General features: G+C 43.1%; 1 protein-coding gene across 1 annotated transcript; it reads left to right on the forward strand.

The window, feature by feature from the left end:
• Positions 1-11,668: 11,668 nt before the first annotated feature.
• LOC309559383 (suppressor of cytokine signaling 4-like) lies at positions 11,669-12,320 on the forward strand (the record flags this gene model as incomplete). The annotated part of the gene is made up of 1 exon (XM_082262644.1): positions 11,669-12,320. One exon carries the CDS (start codon positions 11,669-11,671, stop codon positions 12,239-12,241), a length of 573 nt encoding a protein of 190 aa, XP_082118770.1. The 3' UTR covers positions 12,242-12,320.
• Positions 12,321-24,078: the final 11,758 nt, after the last annotated feature.

Below are 24,078 nucleotides of genomic sequence, written 5' to 3' on the forward strand. Positions count from 1 at the left end.
GCTCCCACTGCTGCATCAACCAATGAGAAGTGAGAGTCCCCAGAGAACCAAGGCCATCATAAACATCGCTGGATCGAGATGGGGCTTAGGTAAGGAGGGGGCTGCTGCACACAGAATGTTTTTTACCTTCATGCATAGAATGTAACCACTTTAAGTATAGAAACTTTCCAGTTTAGTTTTGCAGTTAGTAAAGGGAGTTTACCAACAAGTACAGGTACAATGGGGTCAGAATACAGATCTTCCACACTGACAGAACAATGAGATTAAGCAGACAATGCATTTCTTAAACTCCAATTCCCTTTAAGTACTGGGTTTCCCTAGTGACTCCTCATAGTCCTTCAAAATAATGGGTTTCTTGAGCACTAAGGCTTCACATCAAAGGGGGGGAGCTTTCTAGGAGCTTTGTAGGTTTTCTTGGGGGCGATGCACCTTGCGTCGGTGATGGGGTCTTTGTTTTGGACTGTCTGAATCATCTGACTCCACACCAGCAGAACAAAGCTCAGTCCAGACCCGATTTATGACTGATAAGGCAGGTTCCTGTTCCTAACTCACATTTTCCAATCTAGGACCTCTTGTTTACCTTATGGTTATGCAGATTGTTCTACAGTATTTATAGCATATCTGCATCCCAAAATGGCTGCCAACATTTTGCAGAAACTCTGGCAAAATGTGACACTCCCCACCCCAAGATGGAGCCTTTGACAAGGTTATTGCATTCATTTTCCTTTTTCTCAAGCCTATTTTCCCATTAACCTTGTAATCCTGCGAATAACACAATTTCTCCACTGTACCTATGAAAGAAGCTGTGGTGAAATGATTGGACTAGTAGTTTACACAATAAAGATAAACTCCTTTGTGCTTTCGTTTCAGCTCACAAGTGACAAGGACACTGGATTTCTGGCAAGGTCAACAGGTATTTTCTGTACTTTCTATACGCATTCTTAGCCTGCACATGAAAACTAAAGCAGCCACCACATCAAAGGACTGGTAAGCTGCAATATATTACATTTTAAGTCTTTTGGATTCAGATAATTAGCACTACTAAACTTTTAAAAAGTTTTAGGGAAATACAACACTATAAATATATATATATATTACAATTAGTTGACAACAGTCTCCGCTCGCTTATAGATCTAGGACCACCAATAGTATCTTCAACATCTGACACTTCCAAGCATCTCGGACGCCTATGCCTGCTACAATTCTACCTACTTTCTAGGCCACTACATCACTGTGTCTCTGCAGCTCTAAAGGTATAGTACCATACATAGGCATGTTTGACCCCCAAAATCCAGGTTCATTTGAGTAGTGTGATCATTGTGTTAACGTACCCTGACCCACTTGAAAGAGGTGACCTGGGGCATAGTTGTATTCTGGCATGGTATTCTTAGTAGTGATCGCTATACCGGGACAGAGCACTCACAGAGCATGGAAGCAGGGATCACTCTGGTCTGGCTGGCAGAGGCCCAGGCCTATGAGTACAGAGCAGCAGAGTAGTGGGAACACTCGTACTCTGGCACGGAACAAGGCATTCAAGGCTAGTGAGAGTAGCCTCCAAGAGGAGTCCTGGTCACTTTTTGGTTTAAAGCGATTTTTTTTTTTCCTGTAAGCAGGCAGGATGTTTATTGCAGTAGAGACACGCAATGTCTCCACTGCAATAAAAGATACTTATCTGCCTGCTAGCAGTCTTTCTTAGAATGTACACTGAGCTTCACATGCATATACAGTGAGGAAAATAATTTGATCCCCTGCATATTTTGCAAGATTTTCCATTTACAGAAATTAAGGGTCTATAATTGCTATCATAGTTGTATTTTAAATAACAGAGACAGAATATCAACCAAAAACCCAGAAAAAAAAACATGATACAAGTATTCTACATTGAGCTGCTGTTCAGTAAGTAAAATAAGCATGATCCCCTACCAACCAACAATAATAAATCCCACAGACAGGCTACAGTAGGTGCTCATGTGGTACACGTTAGTCCTGTCAATTTAAGAAGTTGCTGTTAACGACAACTCGTTAGGTGTATAAAAGACACCCGTCCACAGAATCTCTTTCTAACATTCAAACGCACCATCATGGGCAAGACCAAAGAGCTGTCTAAGGATGTCAGGGATAAGATTGCAGACCTGCACAAGGCTAAAATGGGCTACAGGACCATCAGCAAGAAGCTTGGTGAGAAGGAGACAACTGTTGGGAGTGATTATTCGCAAATGGAAGAAATACAAAATATCAGTCAACATGGGATGGCAGACAGGACTTATTACTAACTTAACTTGTATTAAAAAAAGAAGAGACCACACACAGATCTGGAATTTAAAGGCCGCGGCCGTTTAATGCTTGTTAAAAATCATTAACAAAGTAATACGTTAAAGTTGACCTGATTACTGAAATCCGGGTCAAAACAAATCCAAATAACTTTCAGAATTTAGCCACACATAATAACTTAACATCAACCATCATAAACATCGTCCCCCTTTGCATTACACAAAGGGGACCAAAACAGGCATAAACTGACCGCGACAAAAGGAAAAAAGGGGGTGGGGGGGAGGGAGACAAAAGCTGGGTTTTGACACGGCGATCTCTCCTGAGGCGTGTGACTGCTTGTGCGAATGAGCCCCCTTTTTATAAACACAGGCAGGCTCTAAGGGCGGGAGGAAAACAAGTTAAAACTGGAATAAAACCTAAACTCCCTAGCTACAGATCTAGATCTGATATGATTGGGGCTTATTTAACCAAACATAAAGCTATGTGCCTAATCTGCCCTAGTAACAGGCGACCTGTACACTATCTCCTAACTGGCTCTTTTAGACTAGATTTGCCTGTCACCATCCCATCTGAACAAAGGGACTTATTCAAACCCCTTTCTTCTTACATTTCGCCTCATGGGGTAATGATGATGAGAAAAGTGAGGGATCAGCCAAGGACTACATGGGAGGAGCTTGTGAATGATCTCAAGGCCCATCTGAAGTTTGCCAATGAAAATCGAAATGATTCAGAGAAGGATTAGGAGAAAGTGCTGTGGTTAAATGAAACCAAAATTGAGCTCTTTGGCATAAACTCGGCTTTCGCGTTTGGAGGAAGAAAAATGCTTACTATGACCCTAAGAACACCATCCCTACAATCAAGCACGGAGGTGGAAACATGATGCTTTTGGGCGGTTTCTCTTCTAAAGGTACAGGCCCAGGGGTCGGCAAGGTGTCCGCTCACGGACACCGGTGTCCGTGAGTGGTCCTTGGCGGGTCCGCCACGCTGCCCCGCATCATTGAATTTATTTGCACCCAGATCTGAGATGATCATCATATGCTCTCTGCCTCGCCGGCCGGAGTCGCCGCCCGCCGCGCCCTGCAGACAGTCCCGCCTCCCACTGGCCAGCCATCTGCGCCGCCCAGAAGAAGGAGACACGGCTGCCTGGGTTGCGTGGCTGCAAGTAATCCTCCTCCAACCTGCTGCACGTGCCTGCCATGCCCGCCGCCAGTCTAAGCAGCAGTGCACAGCATGTCCCAGGCCCCAGCTTCTCATGAGAGATGTAAGTCAAATCTTCATTAGTTCTGCACTGTATGTGTCCTCCTATAACAGCGAGTCCAGAATTTAAAATCAGATCATTAAAGGAGATCTATGGGGGACTCTGCCTTGTCTGCTCTAAAGGGGGACCTGCTCTAGTAAAGGGGGATCTTTAGGAATGCTGGCCTGATTTAAAAAGGGGGATCTATGGTGACCCTACTCTAAAAGGGGATCTTTAGAGCTCAGTTTCCCTAGATCCCATTTAGTGCAGGCCCAGGGTCCCCATAGATCCCCTTTAGAGCAGGGTCCCCATGGATCCCTTTTTAGAGACGGGTCCCCATATCCCCCTTTAGAGCAGGGTCCCCATAGATACCCCCCTTTAGAGAAGGGTCCCCTTAGATCCCCTTTTTGAGAAGGGTCCCCATAGATTCTATGGGGACCCTTCTCTAAATGTGGATCTATGGGGACCCTGCTCTAAAGGAGGATATATGGGGACCCATGTCGAAAGGGGGAGCTATAGGGACGCTGGCCTGCTCTAAAGGGGATTTATGGGGGACCCATCTCTAAAGGGGAATTTATGGGGACCCTGCTCTAAAGGGAGATCTATGGGGACCCTGCTCTAAAGGGGGATATATGGGGACCCTGCTTTAAAGTGGGATCAATAGGGACCCTGGCCTGCTCTAAAGGGGGATTTATGGGGACCCTGCTCTAAAGAGAGATCTATGGGGACCCTGCTTTAAAGTGGGATCAATAGGGACCCTGGCCTGCTCGAAAGTGGGATTTATGGGGACCCTGCTCTAAAGGGAGATCTATGGGGACCCTGCTCTAAAGGGGGATATATGGGGACCCTGCTTTAAAGCGGGATCGATAGGGACCCTGGTCTGCTCTAAAGGGGGATTTATGGGGACCCTGCTCTAAAGGGAGATCTATGGGGATCCTTGCCTGCTCTAAAGGGGGATCTATGGGGACCCTGTTTGAATTTTGAAGATCTTTTAAACATTTTATAACAGTATACCACAAGCAGTCTTTATATAAATGTTATTTTAAACTTATTTGTACTTGTAAGACTAGGCCATAGAGTCGACAGAGTGTTTTTTTGATGGTTTTAATTTGAAATGTACCGTGGTGTCCTTCACTAAGGTCTGTACTTTGGAAAATGTCCGCCACAGCCTTGGTCCGTGCCTATTCCTGTACAGGCCTACTTTGCCGCATTGAGGGGCCAATGGACAGGGCCATGTATTGTAAACTTTTCGATGGATGGGTCTTCCAGCATGACCCAAAACATACTGCCAAGGCAACAAAGGAGTGTCTCAAGAAAAAGCACATTAGGTCATGGAGTAGTCTAGCCAGTCTCCAGACCTTAATCGTATAGAAAATGTATAGAAGGAGCAGAAACTGAGTTGCCAGACGACAGCCAAGAAATCTTAAGGATTTAGAGAATATCTGTAAAGAAGAGTGGACCAAAATCCCTCCTGAGATGTGTGCAAACCTGGTAACCGACTACAAGAAATGTCTTGCCAACAAGGGTTTCTCCACCAAGTACTAAGTCATGTTTTTCTTGGGGATCAAATACTTATTTTTCTCACTGAACTGCATTTCAATTTATAACATTTAGATCATGTGTTTTTTCTGGATTTTTGGTTGATATTCTGTCTCTATCATTTAAAATACACCTATGATAAAAAAAAAAAAAATAGACCCTTCATTTCTTTGTAAGTGGGCAAACTTACAAAATCTGCAGGGGATCAAATCATTATTTTCCTTAATGTGCATTCTGGCATTGTGCCTGTGTTTCCGGATTACTGAAGCCCATGAGATGGAGTTACATCATCCTACGCCGACCAATCAAGATGGCAAAGATGGTTGGCACCTGGAAGAAGCTTGTGAGAAGATACCGGTGAGGAAGCTCGTGGCTGTCAGACCATGGGAATTAAGTGGTTCTAAAAGCAAAAGGTTTCTTTTTTTTTTTTTTTTAACTAATGCATTAAGGTAAAAAATACCTTCTGCATGCAGCCCTTACCCTTTATACTTACCTGAGCCCCAGTGATGTGCACATGAGCAGTTGCTCTCTCCCTCTTCATTGGCTTAGACACAGGAGCAGGAGCTATGGGCTCCTGCTGCTTTCAATCACAGCCAGTGAGGAGCTGGGGGCAGGGCCGAGCCGACTTCTGTGTGTCTATAGACACAGAGTGGGCCAGGGGAGCAAGCCTGCAAGAGTGCTCCCATAGCAAGTGGCTATGAACCAAGGATACGTGTGTGAGCCGCTCAGGCTGTATAGGAATGAAATCCTGTGCCCACCGCTGTGAGTGCTGGCCGGGAAGGGAGCTCCTCTATGCTCCAGGCAATCGTAAAGTGACAAAGTGTCCTGGGGGCACTTGGCGAGGGGAAGGAACCAGAAGTGCTGGTGGTGGACCCGAGAAGAGGAGGATCAGGGCTGCTCTGTGTAAAACCAGAGCAGAGTTTAGTTCTGCAACGCTATAAGCCACAGGTTTTTCTTTGAAGAAACATACCATGCAATTAGAAAACATGTATGGATCCTAATGCAGTAGTTGCCAAACACTGTAAAAGAAAAAGTAACAAACTTACCTTTCCAGCACCCTGTATATTGAAAAGCCCTCATAGCTCCTATGGTTCCACAGGTTATGTATATTGCATCTTCTTTTACAGCTAGTGACCTAATAAGAGAAAATGACCTCCAGGTGAAAGTGTTACTTTAAAGCCTAGTACACACTAGGAGTTTTTTTCATTCAACTAAGCAGGACTGAAGGAAAAAACCTGACAACTCAGGAGGAGCCGCTGTACTAACTATCTGATTTAGTACAGCGATCTCCCCTGCTGAGCTCTTGTGTTCTGACAGGGGGATGGCCCCCCTTTCCAGAACACTCGGGTCAGTGGTCTCAGCCTTTGGCTGAGAGCGATGATTGAAGTTGATCAGCAGAACTTTTTTAGTCATGCGCCCTCGACAGAATCCTGCTTCTGTTGGGCCGACTCCAGTACACACAGACCGAATGTCAGCTGGTTTCTATTGAACAGGCCGATGCCGCCTGACATTCGGCCTGTGTGTACTAGGCTTAAGCAGCCTATACCCTCTCCCTTTTCACAAAACTACTAAACCTGTAGCTGCCAACCATTTCAAAGTTATTTCCAGAAAGTCTTTGCTACTGAGCCAGTAAGGCCCAAAGGAGTAAAGGTTGCTAACCTTGCAAAGTGAATGTTGACGCTGTATTATTATTATTAATAAATACACACACATACACTGCCTGGCCAAAAAAAAAAAAAAAAAAGTCGCCCTCTGGACATAACTAAGCAACCAACTAAACCAGTGGTTCTTAACCTTGTTGGAGGTACTGAACCCCACCAGCTTCATATGCGCATTCACCGAACCCTTCTTAATTGGAAAAATAAAATATGATTTTATGAGTCTAGTCTCGGGAGGGGCACTGCCAGAAAATAAGGTGTTGTTTACAGAACTGAATTAAACGTATCATACAAAGTAAAATGTACAGAGGTCATTAGTACGTAGGGCAGCGTACAGAGGTCAGTAGGCTGTAGGGCAGCGTACAGAGGTCAGTAGGCTGTAGGGCAGTGTGCAGTAGTGAGTAGTTTGTAGGGCAGTGTGCAGTGGTCAGTAGTTTGTAGGGTAGTGTACAGTGCTCAGTAGTTTGTAGGGTAGTGTACAGTGCTCAGTAGTTTGTAGGGCAGTGTATAGGGGTCAGTAGTTTTTAGGGCGGTGTAGAAAGGTCAGTAGGATGTAGGCAGTGTACAGAGGCCAGTAGCATGTAGGGCAGTGTATACGGGTCAGTTGATTGTAGGGAAGGATAGAGTGGTCAGTAGGGAGGGGGGTTGGGAAGGCATACCATGGGGTGTACAGGAGGGCACACTGGGGTGGGGTTGGGAGGGTATACCATGGGGTGTCAGAGGGGCACACACTTGGGGGAGGGGGGTTGGGAGGGCATACCATGGGGTGTCAGGAGGGCACACACTGGGGTGGGTGGTTGGGAGGGCGTACCATGGGGTATCAGGAGGGCACACACTGGGGGGGTTGGGAGGACATACCATGGGGTGTAAAGAGGGAACACATTGGGGGGGGGGGTTGGGAGGGCATACCATGGGGTGTCAGGAGGACACACACTGGGGGGGAGGTGTTGGGAGGGCATACCATGGGGTATCAGGAGGGCACACACCAGGGGGCATTCACAATGCTTATTGAGCTAAATGAAAAGGACATGCATTTCCATTTGTCAGCTAACAGCACCTCTATGCTAAGCTGCAGTAACTCAGCAGACTTAGCATAGAGGTGCTTGCAAATTAATCCACCATGTACAGCTAGCTGAGCCTACCTCCAGGAACATTCACTCGGCTCCCTCTGCTCAGCTGCTCACACTTCCCTCTTCCAGGCGGGCGCGATCTCCGTGGTCAGGTACATCCCCCATCCCGCCCACTCAAGCAGCAAGCAGCCTGCAGGAGATAGACTGGAAACCTGCTGGGGGAGGTACAGGGGGCAGAGCGTCAAATGTCTATGTGTAATGGCTGTGAGTTGTCCCAACCGCAGCTCTGATTTCCGGGGGGGGGGGGGGGGTTGGCCTCACAATCAGTAATATTTTCTCGGGGGGAGCAATTGCCCTGTTGCCCCCCCGTCGAACCCCTGAGACTGCCTCACCGAACCCCTGGGGTTCGATCGAACCCGGGTTAAGAACCACTGAACTAAACAAAGCATGCAGTAACTATCCTATTGGAGAATTACTGCATGTGTCCAAAGAATGAGGTCAGCTGACTACCTGAATATACTGAATGACCAGGTTATTCCATCAATGGATTTTTTTTCTTCCCTGATGGCACGGGCATATTCCAAGATGACAATGCCAGGGTTCATCGGGTTCAAATTGTGAAAGAGTGGTTCAGGGGGCATGAGACATCATTTTTACATATGGATTGGCCACCACAGAGTCCAGAACTTAACCCCATTGAGAATCTTTGGGATCTCCTGGAGAAGGCTTTGCGCAGTGGTCCGACTCTCCCATCATCAATACAAGATCTTGGTGAAAAATGAATGCAACACTGGATGAAAATAAATTTTGTGACATTGCAGAAGCTTATCAAAACAATGCCACAGCGAATGCGTTGCGAAATCAAAGCCAACAAAATATTAGTGTGTGACCTTTTGTTTTGGTGGCGACTTTTTTTTTTGGCCAGGCTGTGTGTGTGTGTGTATATATTATATATAGGGAGATAGTACTGTTACCATACAATTCAGGATAAGAGGGTAAGGAGGGCTCTGCCCCTGAGAGCTTACAATCTAAAAGGAAGGGACGGGTGAAAACAAAAAGGTAGTAACTGTAGAGGGATGAATTAAAGGAGAAAGTAAAAGTTTAGTCTTTAGCTGGAGGCTGGATAGGCTTCCCTAAATAGAAGGATTTACAGCAAGCGCCTAAAGGCAGACAGAGAAGGGCAAAGCCAGACAGAGTAGGGGAGAGAGTTGGAGAGGAAGGGAGAGGCTCTAGAGAAGTTCTGGAAATGAACATGGGGAGAAGGTGATTAGGGACAGAGGTCCTGAGAGGAGCAAAAAGGTTTGTTTGGTTGATATTTTGAAATGAGGTTGGTGATGTACCTCAGGGCAGAGTTGCAAATGACTTTGTATGCTGTTAGTATTCTGGATTTTATATGTCAGGTACATGATAGTCAGTGAAGGGATTGGCAGAGAAGAGTGACAGGTGGATGAGTTTGGCTCTTGAACATCAGGGAAATCAGGAACATCAGGGAAATCAGGATTTTTGCGAACACAAAATGTAATATTCTTAGGGAACAAAGCTTCATCTCATTCACGAACAGTCACTTTACAAAGTGAAAATACAGTTCAATAGTGAATATTTACTTTGTCTATTGAGCAGCTTCTGTTCCACCTTAGGTTATAATGCAAAATATGGTTATAACAGAACAGAGAATATGAAACGTCCAATCATGATTTTTTTATTAAAAAAATAATATGTCTCCGCTAGAAATTTAATAAATATTAGGCCTCGTTCACACGGGGATACTTAAGTGTACACCCCTGTGAGAGCGATGTTTTGCCTGCAGGGGATGACATGTGTTCCATGCATCTGTGTGCAGGAAGTTCCATTCATGTCAACTGGAATGCAGCGACTGCACAGGCAAAGTCACTCTTTCCAAATGGACATCTGTCTGGGTATGGATCTCCAAGTGCACACTGTCTCCATTCGGGGCACCCACTTATACCCGAACCCACGTGGATATCAAATTGGGAGCAGCAGCTGTGTCTATGCAGCTGCTGCTTCCCAACTGGCATGAATGGGACTGACTGCACAAAAGACATGTGCATCCTGTGTGGGCAAATTCAGCCCTTAAAGAGGTGTACATTTAAGTATGCCCCTGTGAACGAAGCCCAACAATATTGAAAGATGGTTTTGGTCATCACTATAAACTAGGGACACTTGCATTGTCAAACATTTTCTTCTTTTCAGGGGTTGTCCCAGCTGACAGAACTAATGGCCAACATGCTTTCTATATGTCTGTTAAAGCTCCACTCTGGGATCAATGTAAACCCTCTGTGAACACTTGAACCAAAAAAAAAAGTTTTTACTTACCTTGACCCATGGTCATGTGTTTCTCTGGGTCTATTCCTCTTGTATTTTCTTACTACTTGGGGTCCTTCTTTAGGTGTTCACATCACTGCATGCATGATGTGGACACTTCCTATTGGATGGCCCCCGGGGGGTGGGGGTCCTCTCTGGAGACAGAAGAGGACCAATGTCATATCAGGAGAGGATGGTAAGGGAGTGGTGGCCCTGGGGTCCATCGCAGTGCTGGATTAGCGGCCCTCTGTTCTGGAACCAGCTACAGTAAGGGATCTAGATGGGGCACTTGGGTGAGTATTGCTGGCTTCACAAGGTAAGTGGGGAAAAAAAATACTGTCATCTTAGGTTAGAGGGGGGGTGGTAAAAATGTTGTTTTATCTCAGAGTGGGGCTTTAAAGCTGCCATCCACAGCTCAAAATGTGCTTTCATTTCCTGCTCTATCAGCCAAAATTTGAGATGTGGAGGCCCCCATTAGCACCACCTGGCTCATCAAAGGTTGATTGTTCAGTCAAATTTGTAGGAGCTGCATACAAAATTGTTGGCAGAACAGCACCTGCATCCAATCAGATTGCAGGAACTGCTCAGGTATCCTGACAGCCATGGAAGTCAGCTGTCAGCATACAATAGCTGGCACTGCAGATTCATCCCTCTGTGCTGTTAGTGTGAATGGAAATTGGAAAATCCATGTGTGTATAATCCAGTTTTACAGTGAACACAGCCAACTGTAGCTCTGCAAGAAATTAACATGTTGCCTAATCTTCTGTTGCAATCCAGTACACATTAGGGTTGGGAATATGGGCACAGAATTTACGTTACATAATCACCATCATAGTTTAAGTCAGTCTAGAAGTGCAAGTTAAAAATGAAAGGATGAACTGGACCACTAAATTCAGGGAGCGTTGATCTCCCTCATACCCCTCTCTCCCAGGTCTCACTCGTTCCTCCTGTTGACCTCCATGACATTACTATCTACCAAGCACTAAAATCTAAAATCTTATCGTTTTTAAAATATTTAAATATTTTTACAAATATTAATGTCATTTCAAAATTAATTTTCAACCTTTTTAAATCTGTAGCTTTCTTTAAAATACCTGGTAGTTCTTTTCCTGGCACTTGCTGTTCCTGTCTTCCAACTGCACTCCTGCATTCTCAGCCTGTCACATGCACTTCCAGTAGAGGCTATAAGTGGTTGTGTTGAAGCTCACTGCGCAAGCACGCTTCACTATTGCCACCATCAAGAAGCCCACCCTAACCAATAATTGTAGCTGCCACTGGATCAAGTGCATGTAGTCAGGATGTAACTGCAAAGAGGTAGTAGGAGAAAAGTAGCAGTGAGATGAACGAGAGGTAAAACTGTATTTTCTAAAAAGGGAAAAAAAAAAAAAAAAACTCATCTAGTTAGGGCTTTGATCTAAAACAATCAATAATGACAAAAATATGCCATCTAAGTTTCTAATTGTGGATCTGATTTGATACAGGTTTTTTTTTAATTTTTATTTTATTTTTTTATAAAACGACAATGAAGATCTGGCTGGAAATAGGACCCTGACAGAAGGCTTTGGGTCAAGATGTCCCCTCCAGCCTCTGACCAATATGGAGAGAAACATGAAGACCAAAGTGATTACTATCCATGTTCATTGCTTCCTGTTAGTTGTTCTCTAATAGCAGACCTTTGGGAGGTGACTAGTTTGCCTTGTTACTGGGGAAATCTGGATAAGTACCAAGCAGAAATTTTGTTACTAGGACATCCTGATGGCACGTTTCTCCTCCGAAACTCATCCCAAGAAGGCTGTGCCTTTGCGGTCACTTTCCGTAGAAGAGGACACACCCGTCACGCTCGTGTTCAGTACAGAGAAAAGTACTTCAGTTTTCCATGGGGAAGCGTCCACTCTCCTACAATTGACAACCTATTGAAGCAGTACAATGATCCCAAAACATGTACATTCTTTGAACCGCTTCTAGCCAAACCATTAAAACGCACTACAGCTTTAAGCCTACAAGAGCTTAGCCGGGCGGCAGTCAATGCTGCCATACCCTACAACACCATCAGTCAACTTCCACTGCCAGGAGCTATGAAGCAGTACTTGCTTGACTATCACTACAAGGATATACTTTCAGGAAACAAAGAAGATTCCTTATGACTTAAAACTGAAGGACTTTGACAATTAATATTTCAGTAATATGAACTGCATTGATAACATATGTGTGTTGAATGTTTTTGCATTTTGCCTATTTGTGAAATGTGCCTTGAAAAACGGGAAGTCTTCACACTATGACATCCAACGAAGTATATCTTCGAGAATTCTGGCCTTTACTTTTTGTTTGTTTGGTTCCAATAATGGGCTGGTCTTAGTTATTTAAATGAAAAACTCCATAAAAAAAAAAAAAGTCAAAAAATATGTGTTTAGGTGATTGTAGGCATATCAGGGTACTTACAACAAGACTATCCATTATAACTTTTTTCACTTGCACTAAGAAATATTCAGGACAAACGTTTGGGGCAAATCCCCCTCTTCTAGGGTTGGATCAGAAGAAGAGGGTATACCCCAAAACCTTGTCCTGAAAATGTAACGAAGGCCCCTTTCACACAGGGCGGACTCTACCAGGACACAGACACGTCCTGCTCTCCTCTATGGGCAGTCAGGTGTTAGGAAATTTCAACTTGCATAATGTTATTTTGTAACACACACAAAAAAAAAAAAAACGAAAGGAGTTGCACTTTGTGATATATATGCTACTAAAATGAAGCTGATAGGTGGTGAGGTTGAATCACATACAAAGGACTGATTAGTAGCCTCTCCGTCCACTTATGAGCCTTTAAAAAAACTGTAACAGTCACTCACTGGAGCAGCTTGATTTTTTTTTATCTTCCATATTTATTTCCTGGGGAGAAAATTTAAAAAATGGAAGGGAGGTTAAATTTGTCAAAATAAGCCAGGGAACCTTCCCTAAAAAACTGAACTACGCTCGCTCAATCTCCCAATCAACATTAACTATTTTAATCCCTATGCTGCTATCATTAGTAAATAGATTGGAAGGTATATTATATTTACTAGTTTTAAACTTTTTTTTTTTACATTTCATCAGTGGCTGATTTCTGGACCAGGTCAAAATGATGCCATACATCCCAAAAGTCTTCAAGGGCTTTTTTTTTTTTTTTCATGTGGAGGAGGGGAGGGGGGGGGGGGCTTTCTCAGCTAAACACACCCTCCTGCCTGCACGCCTGAGCTAAGGGCTGATGGATTTCAGGAAGTAAATGCTACATTAATCATCTGCCCTTTTTTATGAAGGCTGCAGCCAGAAATGCAAGCGGGTGTTTTTCAAAATGATATCTGAACAAAATCAAGCATGGAGGCATAGATAAATGTGATATTAAAAATGAAATAAATAGAATTTTCAGTTTGTGGTGCTCAGATACAGTTAACTTTTGCTTTAAAGAGTTGCTGCATATCATTTCTGTAAACAAACTCAAGGAAGAAAATGTGAAAATCAATATTTAACTGCATATATTTCTAGAAACGTATTTAAAGCTCCAGCTAAACTTATCATTTTTAAGTTTCAGAAGTGTACAAAAAAGCGTAGGAAATTCCAGATTAAAATTTTATAAAACTCCAATTTTGGCATATGCCCCACCATTTGGGGTGCTTGTTGTACTCGCACTTTTCGCTGCCCCCCAAAAAAAGGCTTTCAGCATGGAGGGTGTCACCCCCCTAATCTTTTGAAGTATAGACATTAAGGCGCTAAATTAGCCAAAACCTGCTCAAATCATTTTGGTTTTCCTGTTCAGTTGCAAAATCAGTCCCTTGTGCTCTCCCTAAAGTCTAACAGCCCCCTCCCCTCCACATCTCAAGGGCTACAGTTCTCTTTTTAGGGATTTAAACCTTCCAGGCCTTTTATATGCTCTCTATATATCTGCCCAGTTACGACACTATCATAGCTAAAGGGAAGACTGTCAATTACTTCTGCCCTGCTCATTGTCCTAAAGTAGAGTAGCCAAAGCATACTCTTCCTCTGGCAGCCTAGTTGAAAGCTTCAGCTGGTATACGAAGATGAATAACAGTTCAATGTAGCAACAGATTATAGAAAATTCTGGTCTAAACCTATACATTTCTATAGCTTAAGTCAGAGATTTTAAGATCTATGAATGTAGCCTGTTAATAGCCATTAAAGTTCATCTATACCCCAAACTTTTTAAAATTTAGTTTTGGATGGAATGAAGAATTAGAACCATCAGGTTTTGTCACTGTGTCCCCAGTGGGGATATACACCCTCTTATTTGTCCTGATGATTATTGTTAGCAGAACGGAAAGTGATGAGAAACCCAAAAAGTGTACAGTTGGCAATGCGATTTGGGACATACCTGTTCCAGTGACATAGCAAGAGATTTCCCTTCACTTTGGGGATAATTACTGACACTTCCTGTTTTGTATATGGGATGGAATGTGTGTGCAAATCTACCCAGTGGAACACAGCAGAAAATAAGGGGACTTAATCCCTTTCTCCGAGTTCATTGGCTGACACAGCATTTTTTCTCTCAAAAGCCAACACAGACAGGTAGGAGCCGCTATAACCCTTTCTGGTATAGATTTCAAGAGAAGAGTTGCTGTGTCCACCAATGAACGAAAAAGAAATTGAGTTTTTAATATTCCTTATCCAAAAATAAAATTAGCTATAGATACATTTTATTGCTGAACACCAGACTTATATAATAGACTGAAATTATTGCAGCTCTGTTATTAACAGGACTATTTAATGCTTTAAAAAAAAACTAAGCAATGCAAGTAGCTGAATGTGACCTGGCATCAGTCTCTTACAGCCTCTGTACAGCAGACATGAAATATGTAGGAAGAAACAGTACCAAGAGCCCATCCATTCATGAGCTGAGAAGAAACATGCTGAAAAGAGGAGAGCAGAGTGAGAGCGAAATGAGCTCATTACTGTACTGGTTCTCTTTTCACTGTCCAGTCACAGGCCGGGGGGCAGGTCCAGGATTTCCTGGGCTCAGAGGACATGGGTTGAATGATGCTGGCCTTCAAATTGATGACAGCTAGAGGCTAAAAAAAAGTCTAGTTGAAGGTGAAACTTGCAGCAAAAGCTGGTATTTTCATTTTCATCTTTTGATTAACTATTCATTTAATTTATTTTGGGCTCAAGTTTTGCTTTAATAATGTGCCCCCCACTCCCATCACATGCAGAGTAGCAACAACACACTGCTCCTAATTTTTCAAACTATTTTACATGGAGGCTCCTTGACCTAAAGTGATTCTTTAAAAAAATACTTAAGCAGTTTTGCCACAAATTCACACAAATTGATGTTTTTTAACAATTGTAAACATGAACAGCTTTTTTTTCTGAACAATGGCAAAGTGTAATAAACCTTTATGTATTATGAATATTGCTGTTACCTGGACTGGTTCAATTATAAGAACAACGTGCTGGATGAAAACAGACTGTGACGAGCCCTAGTCAAGCACTGGGTGTATGAGATAATTGCAGCCAAACTTCCAGCCTATTAAATTACATACAACCAGGACATTCTGTTACATAACTGGGGAGGGTTTGGCAGCACTCTGAACACTGCACATAAATATTGATGTTCTTGGCGAGTGCTGCATGACCTGTGTGTGAAACATACACTAGGACGAGGCGCGACACGTGTCTGTGTATGATGCCATGGCTTTGGCTTGTCTGTGTTGTGCCACACCAAGAATCTCCAGGAGTACTGACACACTGTTCTGGCTCTTTTCTGCAGACCGACAATGGAGGAAGTAGAATTGACAGCCACATAATGTTCCGGTTATGAATAACTTTCTTATTTAGAGTCATTGCTAGAGGAATGATTTAAAGCCAAATGCCCAGAGCAAACTTAAAAAGTAATCCGTCAGGACTACCTGGGAACAAGTCATAATGCCTTTTATGGGCACATATAGGACATTTTCAGATTCCAATAAGCCCCCACAACCACCAGGTCAGGGTTGTGGGGAAGAGGCCCTTGGTCTCCTCAACATGCTTTGCCAGGGGGAACCCTAATGGTGAACACCCTCCCCCATGTCACAGGCATGTGACCTGGTATGATTCAGGAGGGAAGGGGAGGGGGTTGTGCTTGCTCCCCTCCCACCCCTTTTCCTGCATGGAGTTCCCCCTTAAAGTAGACATATTGGCAAACTTTTTTTCCCATTATGGCTAGAGTAAGGGAGGGCTAAAACCCCTGTCAGTCTGTTAGGAAGATTTCCCTTCTCTTCCTGTCTCATAGCCAAAACAAGAAGTGAGAGGAAATCCCTGCAAACTAAGGGAATCCCTTGGGGCCCCCAGGTCACAAGAACTAGTGTCCCCATTGAAAGATTTCCGCTCTATTTTCTAGGGACAATCCAAAATGTGGGATTTACTTTGAATCATAATCACACACGGTTTTGATATTCTGATTTACCAGAGGCCAGTTCCAAGATTAACAGACTCACTATTAGAGCACATCAGGGGGGTGGAGAGGATTGTCACATTTTTATTAAGTTTGAAGAGCAAGTTTGGATGTTGAATGCACATAGATATTTGAAGATTTTGGGACTGATTACACAGCATATACATCGCAGACAGATTTTTAGTTTAAAAGGGTAACTCCACTTTCGTGGGGGGGGGGGGGGGGGGGATATGGGGAATAGCAAATAAAGAAAAAATAATATAGCCTATACAATTACGACACAAGTCATATTGTAATTGGAGAACGTCATATGACGTCCGCCCATTCAAGCAGGGCAGGCACGTGATCGTGCACGCGCCGCCCTGCACTGCCGGTGTCGGCGTGTCCCCGGGACACAGCCCGTCACCGGCAGGGGGAAGCCAATGGGCATGGCTGTTTCCCACGTGATCGGCTGTGTTCCAATGACACAGCCGATCACAATAGCAAAGCCTGGAAGAAGACCGCGCATGCGCAATCGGGAGCGCGGTCATGTCGGTGGCTCTCTGTTCCCTAGGAACACAGCTAGTCACCGGCAGTAGTAAACAGTCACTGACAGTGGCTGTTTACTATGTGATCGGCTGTGAATCCATTCACAGCCGATCACAAAATGTAAACACAGAGCAGTAACTCACTGTTACTAGCTCTTCTCCCCTCACACAGTTTCCAGTGTGAGGAGAGCAGAGTCAGAAACAGTGAGGTACTGCTCTGTGTACCTGTAAAAGTAAAATCACAGCAATAAAGGTCCCCACACAGTCCTCAGCCCCCCCAATTGCACCTGTCACCCAACAGTCACCTCATCAGTGCCCAGAAATTGCCACCCATAATGCTACGTTCACATGTGAGCGCAGCGATCGCGGGCAGAATCACCGCGATTCTGCCCGCGATCCGGAAATCATTGCAAATTGCGGGATGCCTGTGCGTTACCCGTGATTTGCAATAGCACCCCAAACGCTGTGCGATGTTGCCGCGATTTCCGCCTGCCGAATCTCGGTAACATCGCGCAAACAACGCATGATGCCCAAAAAAGGTACAAGAGATTCTTTGGGGAGTCATGCGTTGTTTGCGTGATGTTACCGCGATTCGGCAGGCGGAAATCGCGGCAACATCGCACAGCGTTTGGGGTGCTATTGCAAATCATGGGCAACGCACAGGCGTCCCGCGGTTTGCAATGATTTCCGAATCGCGGGCAGATTCACAGTGATTCTGCCCGCGATCGCTACGCTCACATGTGAACATAGCCTAAAGTTCACCGGTCACCAGAGACTGCCATCAGTACCGCCGTGCACCATCGCCCGTCACCCCATAAATCACTGTCACCCCATCAGTCATCGTCATCTGTCACCCCATCAATCATCGTCACCCCCATCAGTGATCGTCACTTGTCACCCCATCAGTCATCGTCACCTGTCAACCCATCAGTCATCGTCATCTGTCAACCCATCAGTGACCGTCACCTGCCACCCATCAGTGATCATCCGCAGTCAACCGTCACCCGTCGCACAGCCCATCACAGCCAGCATGTTAAAAAGGCCCTTCAGGTCCTCTCCATGACTGATGAGAGCACCGAGGAGCTCTCATCAGTATCCGAATCCAATTCCGATCCCCGATTCGGAATTTGACATCGCTAATAGTAGCGGATCGAAGATGGACTCGGACTATTCCTGTACCTTTATAGAATGTATTTTGGGGTGCAATTTTTGCTATATACATGCAACCACTTACCGACCGCCTAATGACTATATACGTGGGCCATTAAAAGCTAAATACTGGGGTTATGGCAGCAGATAGCTGCCATAACCCCGGTATTTTTTTAAACGGCGGGCGGTCGGCTTTCAGATAAGGGTGGTCTCAGTGGCGGATTCGCCGCGGAATTACCCTTACGGTGCAGGGGAAGAGGTGCCCCCCCCCTCCCGCCGCGTCCCAGACGTTTTCCCAGCTTACCAGACCCGCCGGCAGCGGGGAAAACTATCCGTTCCCGGATCCTCAGAGACAGGAAGTCGAGTGAGGGCAACATGGCCCTCACTCGACTCTATGGTCTTGGAGGACTGGAGCTACATCAAAAGTCGTTGCCTAGCAACCGGTTTAAAGGGCCGCTTTTTTTTTTTTTTTCCTTTTTCAACAATTTTTTTTTTCTTTTTTAGTGTAGTTGTGAGGTCTTTCTGACCCCAGATCTCACAATAAAGAGGACCTGTCATGCCTATTTCTATTACAAGGGATGTTTACATTCCTTGTAATAGGAATAAAAATGATCAAAAATTTTTTTTTTTTTTTTTTAACCACTTAAGCCCGGAAGATTTTACCCCCTTCCTGTCCAGGGGGTATTTTGCGATTCGGCACTGCGTGACTTTAACGGACAATTGCGCGGTCGTGCGACGCTGTATCTAAACAAATGTGGCGTCCTTTTTTTCCCACAAACAGAGCTTTCTTTCGGTGGTATTTGATCACCTGTGCGATTTTTTGATCACGCGCTATAAACAAAAAAAGAGCGTAAATTTTGCAAAAATAGCAATATTTTTCACATTTTTTTATATATGAAATTCCCCCCCAAAAAAATGTAAAAATCTAAATTTTTTTAACATTTTCGGCCAATTTGTTTTATGCTACCTAGGTTTGGTAAAAAAAAAAAAATTGCAAAAAGCGTATTTTGATTGGTTTGCGCAAAAGTTATCGCGTTTACTAACAAAGGGAAAGATTTTTGTAATTTTTGTTTTTTTTTTTTAACGCGTAATGGCGGCGATCTGCGATTTTTTTTGCGGTACTGCGACATTGCGGCGGACAGATCGGACCCTTGACTGACATTTTTGACACTTTTGGGGTTACCAGTGACATTTCTACAGTAATCAGTGCTATACGTATGCACTGTTACTGTAAAAATACACTGGCAGTGAAGGGGTTAACTTTTTTTTGAAAGGGAGGGGCTATGTGTGTCCCTAGGGGCGTGCTTTCTACTGTGATTGGCTGTGGCTTCAGATGTATGAAGAGTGATCAACGGTTCTACATAGTAGAACCGTATGATCATCCTTCATACACAGGGGAGAATGACAGGCAGCTTGTTTACACAAGCCACCTGACTTTCTCCCTCTCCCCCGACATCGGGTCCGCGCGCTCACTCCCTAGACCCTCACAAGCTAGTGACGTAGCCCTACGTCACTTTGCCTGTGAGGGGCTGACTGCCGACGTAGATCTGCGTTAGGCAGTCGGCAAGTGGTTAAACTGTGTAAAAATAAAAAAAATAATAAATAAAATAAATAGGAAAAAAAATAAAAAAATTAAAAGCGCCCTGTGTCCCCGTTAGCTCGCGCGCAGAAGCGAACGCATACGCAAGTCCCGCCCACATATGTAAACGGTGTTCAAACCATACATGTGAGGTATCGCCGCGATCGTTAGAGCAATAATTTGAGCCCTAGACATCCTCTGTAACTCTAAGCTGGTAACCTGCAGAAATTTTTAAAATGTTGCCTATGGGGATTTTTAAGTACTAAAGCTTGGCGCCATTCTGTGTGTGCGCAATTTTTGAAGCATGACATGTTGGGTATCTAATTACTCGGCGTAACATTATCTTTCACATTATGGAAAAAAATTGGGCTAAATTTACTGTTTTCTTATTTTTTAATTCAAAAAAGTGAATGTTTTTCAAAAAAATTGCATTTGGAAGACTGCTGCGCAAATATGGTGTGATAAAAAATATTGCAACGATCTCCATTTTATTCTCTAGGGTCTCTGCTAAAAAAAAAATATATAATGTTTGGGGGTTCTAAGTAGTTTTCTAGCAAAAAAAATGATTTTAGCTTGCAACACCAAGTGTCAAAAATAGGCCCAGTCTTAAAAGTGGATAAATGGACAACTTTGTGTAAAGTGCTACTTGGATGTTAGGCCTCTGTATGTGGCTAGGCTGTGTAAAAGTGTTACACATGTGGTATCGCCATACTCAGGAGGAATAGCAGAATGTATTTTGGGGTGCAATTTTTGCTATGTACATGCTATGTGTTAGAAATATTGCATAAATGGACAGCTTTGTGTAAAAAAAAAAAATGCGTTTTCATTTTCTTTCCACATTTTACAAAAACTTGTGGAAAAAATGTACATATTCAAAAGACTCATTATGCCTCAAAAATTATACGTTGGGCTGTTTTTGCTTTCCAAAATGGGGTCATTTTATGGGGGTTTCCATTGTCCTGGTGCTCCTGGGCCTTCAAAAGTGCGATAGGTTGTCAGGAAATATGTGTAATTTATGCTCCTAGAATGCCGGTCGGTGCTACTTGGATGTTAGGCCTCTGTATGTGGCTAGGCTGTGAAAAAGTCTCACACGTGGTATCGCCACACTCAGGAGGAGTAGTAGAATGTATTTTGGGGTGTAGTTGCAAGTATACATATGCTGCGTGAGATAAATAACCTGTTAATACATCAATTTGTAAAAAAAAAAAAAAAAAAATCTTCATTTTGCAAAGAGTTGTGGGAAAAAATTACAACTTCAAAAAACTCACCATGCCCCTTATTAAATACCTTGGAATGTCTACTTTCCAAAATGGGGTCATTTGGGGGGTATTTGTACTTTCCTGACTTTTTAGTGTCTCAAGAAATGAGATAGGCCTTCAGTACATCAGGTGTGATCAAGTGTGATAAATTTTCAATGATTAGCACCATAACTTGTGGACTAACTTTCACAAAGACCAAATAATATACACTTATTTATACAGTTATTTTTACCAAAGATAAGTAGCAGTATAAATTTTGGCCAAAATTTGTGAAGAAAAATGACTAATTTGCAAAATTTTATGACGGAAACAAAGAAAAATGCGTCTTTTCACAATATTTTCAGTCTTTTTTTTTATTTATAGCACAAAAAATAAAAAACCCAGTAGTGATTAAATACCATCAAAAGAAAGCTCTATTTGTGTGAAAAAAAGGACACAAATTTTTTTATGGGTACAGTGTTGCATGACTGAGTAATTGTCATTCAAAATGTGAGAGCGCTGAGAGCTGAAAATCGGTCTGGGCAGGAAGGGGGTGAAAGTGCACTGTAGGCAAGTGGTTAATGAAGTTTCACAACCTAGCCTGCTCCAGCAGAGGGCGCCATTACCCAATAGTGATGAAACTTGGAAGAGCCTGCGTCTGTCTGAGGCCGTAAGAGCAAATTGTCGCTCTTTTTTTGTTTATAGCGCAAAAAAAAAAAAAAAAAAATCGCAGAGGTGATCAAATACCACCAAAATAAAGTTATATTTGTGGGAAAAAAAGGACATCAATTTTATTTGGGTACAGCGTTGCACGTCCACGCAATTGTCCGTTAAAGTAACGCAGTGCCGAATCGCAAAAAATGGCCTGGTCATTAGGGGGGAATCTTCCGGTCTAGAAGCGGTTAAAATCGCACTGCGGTCGCCCCGCACATGTGTGAACCGGCGCCGTTAAAAGCCGGTCACATTTACATGTTATGCGAACTGCATTCAATTCAAATATGTGTGAACCGAGCCTTAGAGTGTGCCTTGACAGGATAGGTTGGAACCCAATCCTTAAAACTTTGGAACTTGGAACAAAAAGCTGGAGTGCCCTTGCAATGGCAATTGGGGTTTAAGAAGAAATTAAGGGTTGAGAGATGAGACTGTTGTGACCTAAACCACATCCAGACAATGAAGAAACATTTCCTTATGAATTGAAGCCAGTCGCCGGAATTGGAGAACAATGTCCTGGTTAAGGTGAAAGGCAGAAACAACCTTGGGCAAGAAGAAAGTTTGTCCATTTGCAGAACAAAGGTTTCAGGAAAAGGCCGTCAGCTCAGACACTTGCCCAGTAGAAGTGAGGGCTACAAGAAACACCACCTTGTGGGTGAAAGTAGAGAAAGGAATCTCATAGGGTTATACAATAGTTTCTTAAAGAAGAACAATAGGTTTTCACACACTTTACATAGTTTCATAGTCAAGCTGGCCCAAATGACCTATGTCCCTCACTAACCTGTGGGGCCGCTGGATGTGCGGTATATTAGGAGATATTTTTTATTGATTTTCTTTACATACATAACAAATAAAAATATGACATTACGATACAAAAACATCAATTTACACAAGACCATAACATTTTGGTGTCTCAAACATATATTTTACCCTTCAGCTATTTTTCTTTTCCCCTTTCTTTTTTCCTCCCATCCTTCCTCCCTTTACACCACCCCCCTCTCACCCCCCCCCCCAAAAAAAAAAAAAATACACACCCTCTAGTGCTCAATTTAATTATTACTGCTTAAATTAAGGGGTGCATTTCAGGGTAGTAACCCTGAGTTATCCGCCCAGTTCCACCTTCTATATTATAAAAAAAAAACAAAAAAAAAAAAAAAAAACTTAAATTTAGTGAATTATACATTAAATATTTCATTAAAATTATATATATATATATATATATATATATATATATATATATATATATATATATACACACATACATACATAAACCAATTACAAATTCTTCACCCAAATTCACCCTAATCTAGTGAAAAAAAAAAAAAAAAAAACCCTAGTGCTCAATTTTTGCATTAGTGAATACATTAAGGGGTGTATACCATAGTTATTCATCCATTCCCACCCTATATAATTGTGAATAAAAAATTTAAAGATTTGGTGAAATTATACATTAAACAATTAAAAGGTGTGTGTGTATATATATATATATATCTCACACATATATATACATATATACACACACACACACATATACCAACCAATTACAAATTCCTCACCCAAATTCACCCTAATCTAGTAAAAAAAAAAAAAAGAAAAAAGGAATTTTTGTAAAATCTTACCGTAAAATCTTTTTCTCTGATGTCCATTGATAGACGCAGCCTCATCTTAATGAGCTGTGTGAGTTATGCTGCCACCTGCAGGAGTAGTCTAGGCAGTACATTAGTACAAAGATTTACATATACACGCACACGGGGCTGACCCTCCAGACATAACCCTCACAGACACAGCCCAGCACATCAGTTTAGTTGCAAGCAGTGAAGACAAAATAAAACATCCCCATCAGAGGGGCGGGTGCTGCGTCTGTCAATGGACATCAGTTAAAAAGATTTTACCGTAAGATCTTACAAAAATCTTATTTTCTCTATCGTCCATTGACAGACCCAGCCTCCTCTTCATGAGCTGTGTGGGACGTCCCAAAGGCATGAGCGGTGGGAAAAAACGCAACCAGAAAGTAACGTAAACTCCAAAGCCTAAACCTAGCCAACTGGGTAACATGAAGTTGAACTAAAATAACATGAGCTCACCCAGGTAATAGACCCCTAAGAGAATAAGAAAAAAAAAAAAAAAAACATTCTCTTATGAAACAGCAGCCTCCAAACCCTTGCGGCAAAAGAGGCATCCGAAGAAGCCCACAAATCCACCTTGTATAATTTGGTAAAGGTGTGCACAGACGACCAAGTCGCTGCAATAGAAACTTGTACCACCAAGGCCTGATGGCGAAAAGCCCAAGAGGCACTCAATGCTCTAGTAGAATGCGCCTTCACAGGGAAAGGAGGAACTTGACCCTTGGGTGAATAAG

The sequence above is a fragment of the Pelophylax lessonae genome (genome assembly GCF_965119305.1).
Source record: "Pelophylax lessonae genome assembly, chromosome: 7".
Lineage (NCBI taxonomy): Eukaryota > Metazoa > Chordata > Amphibia > Anura > Ranidae > Pelophylax > Pelophylax lessonae.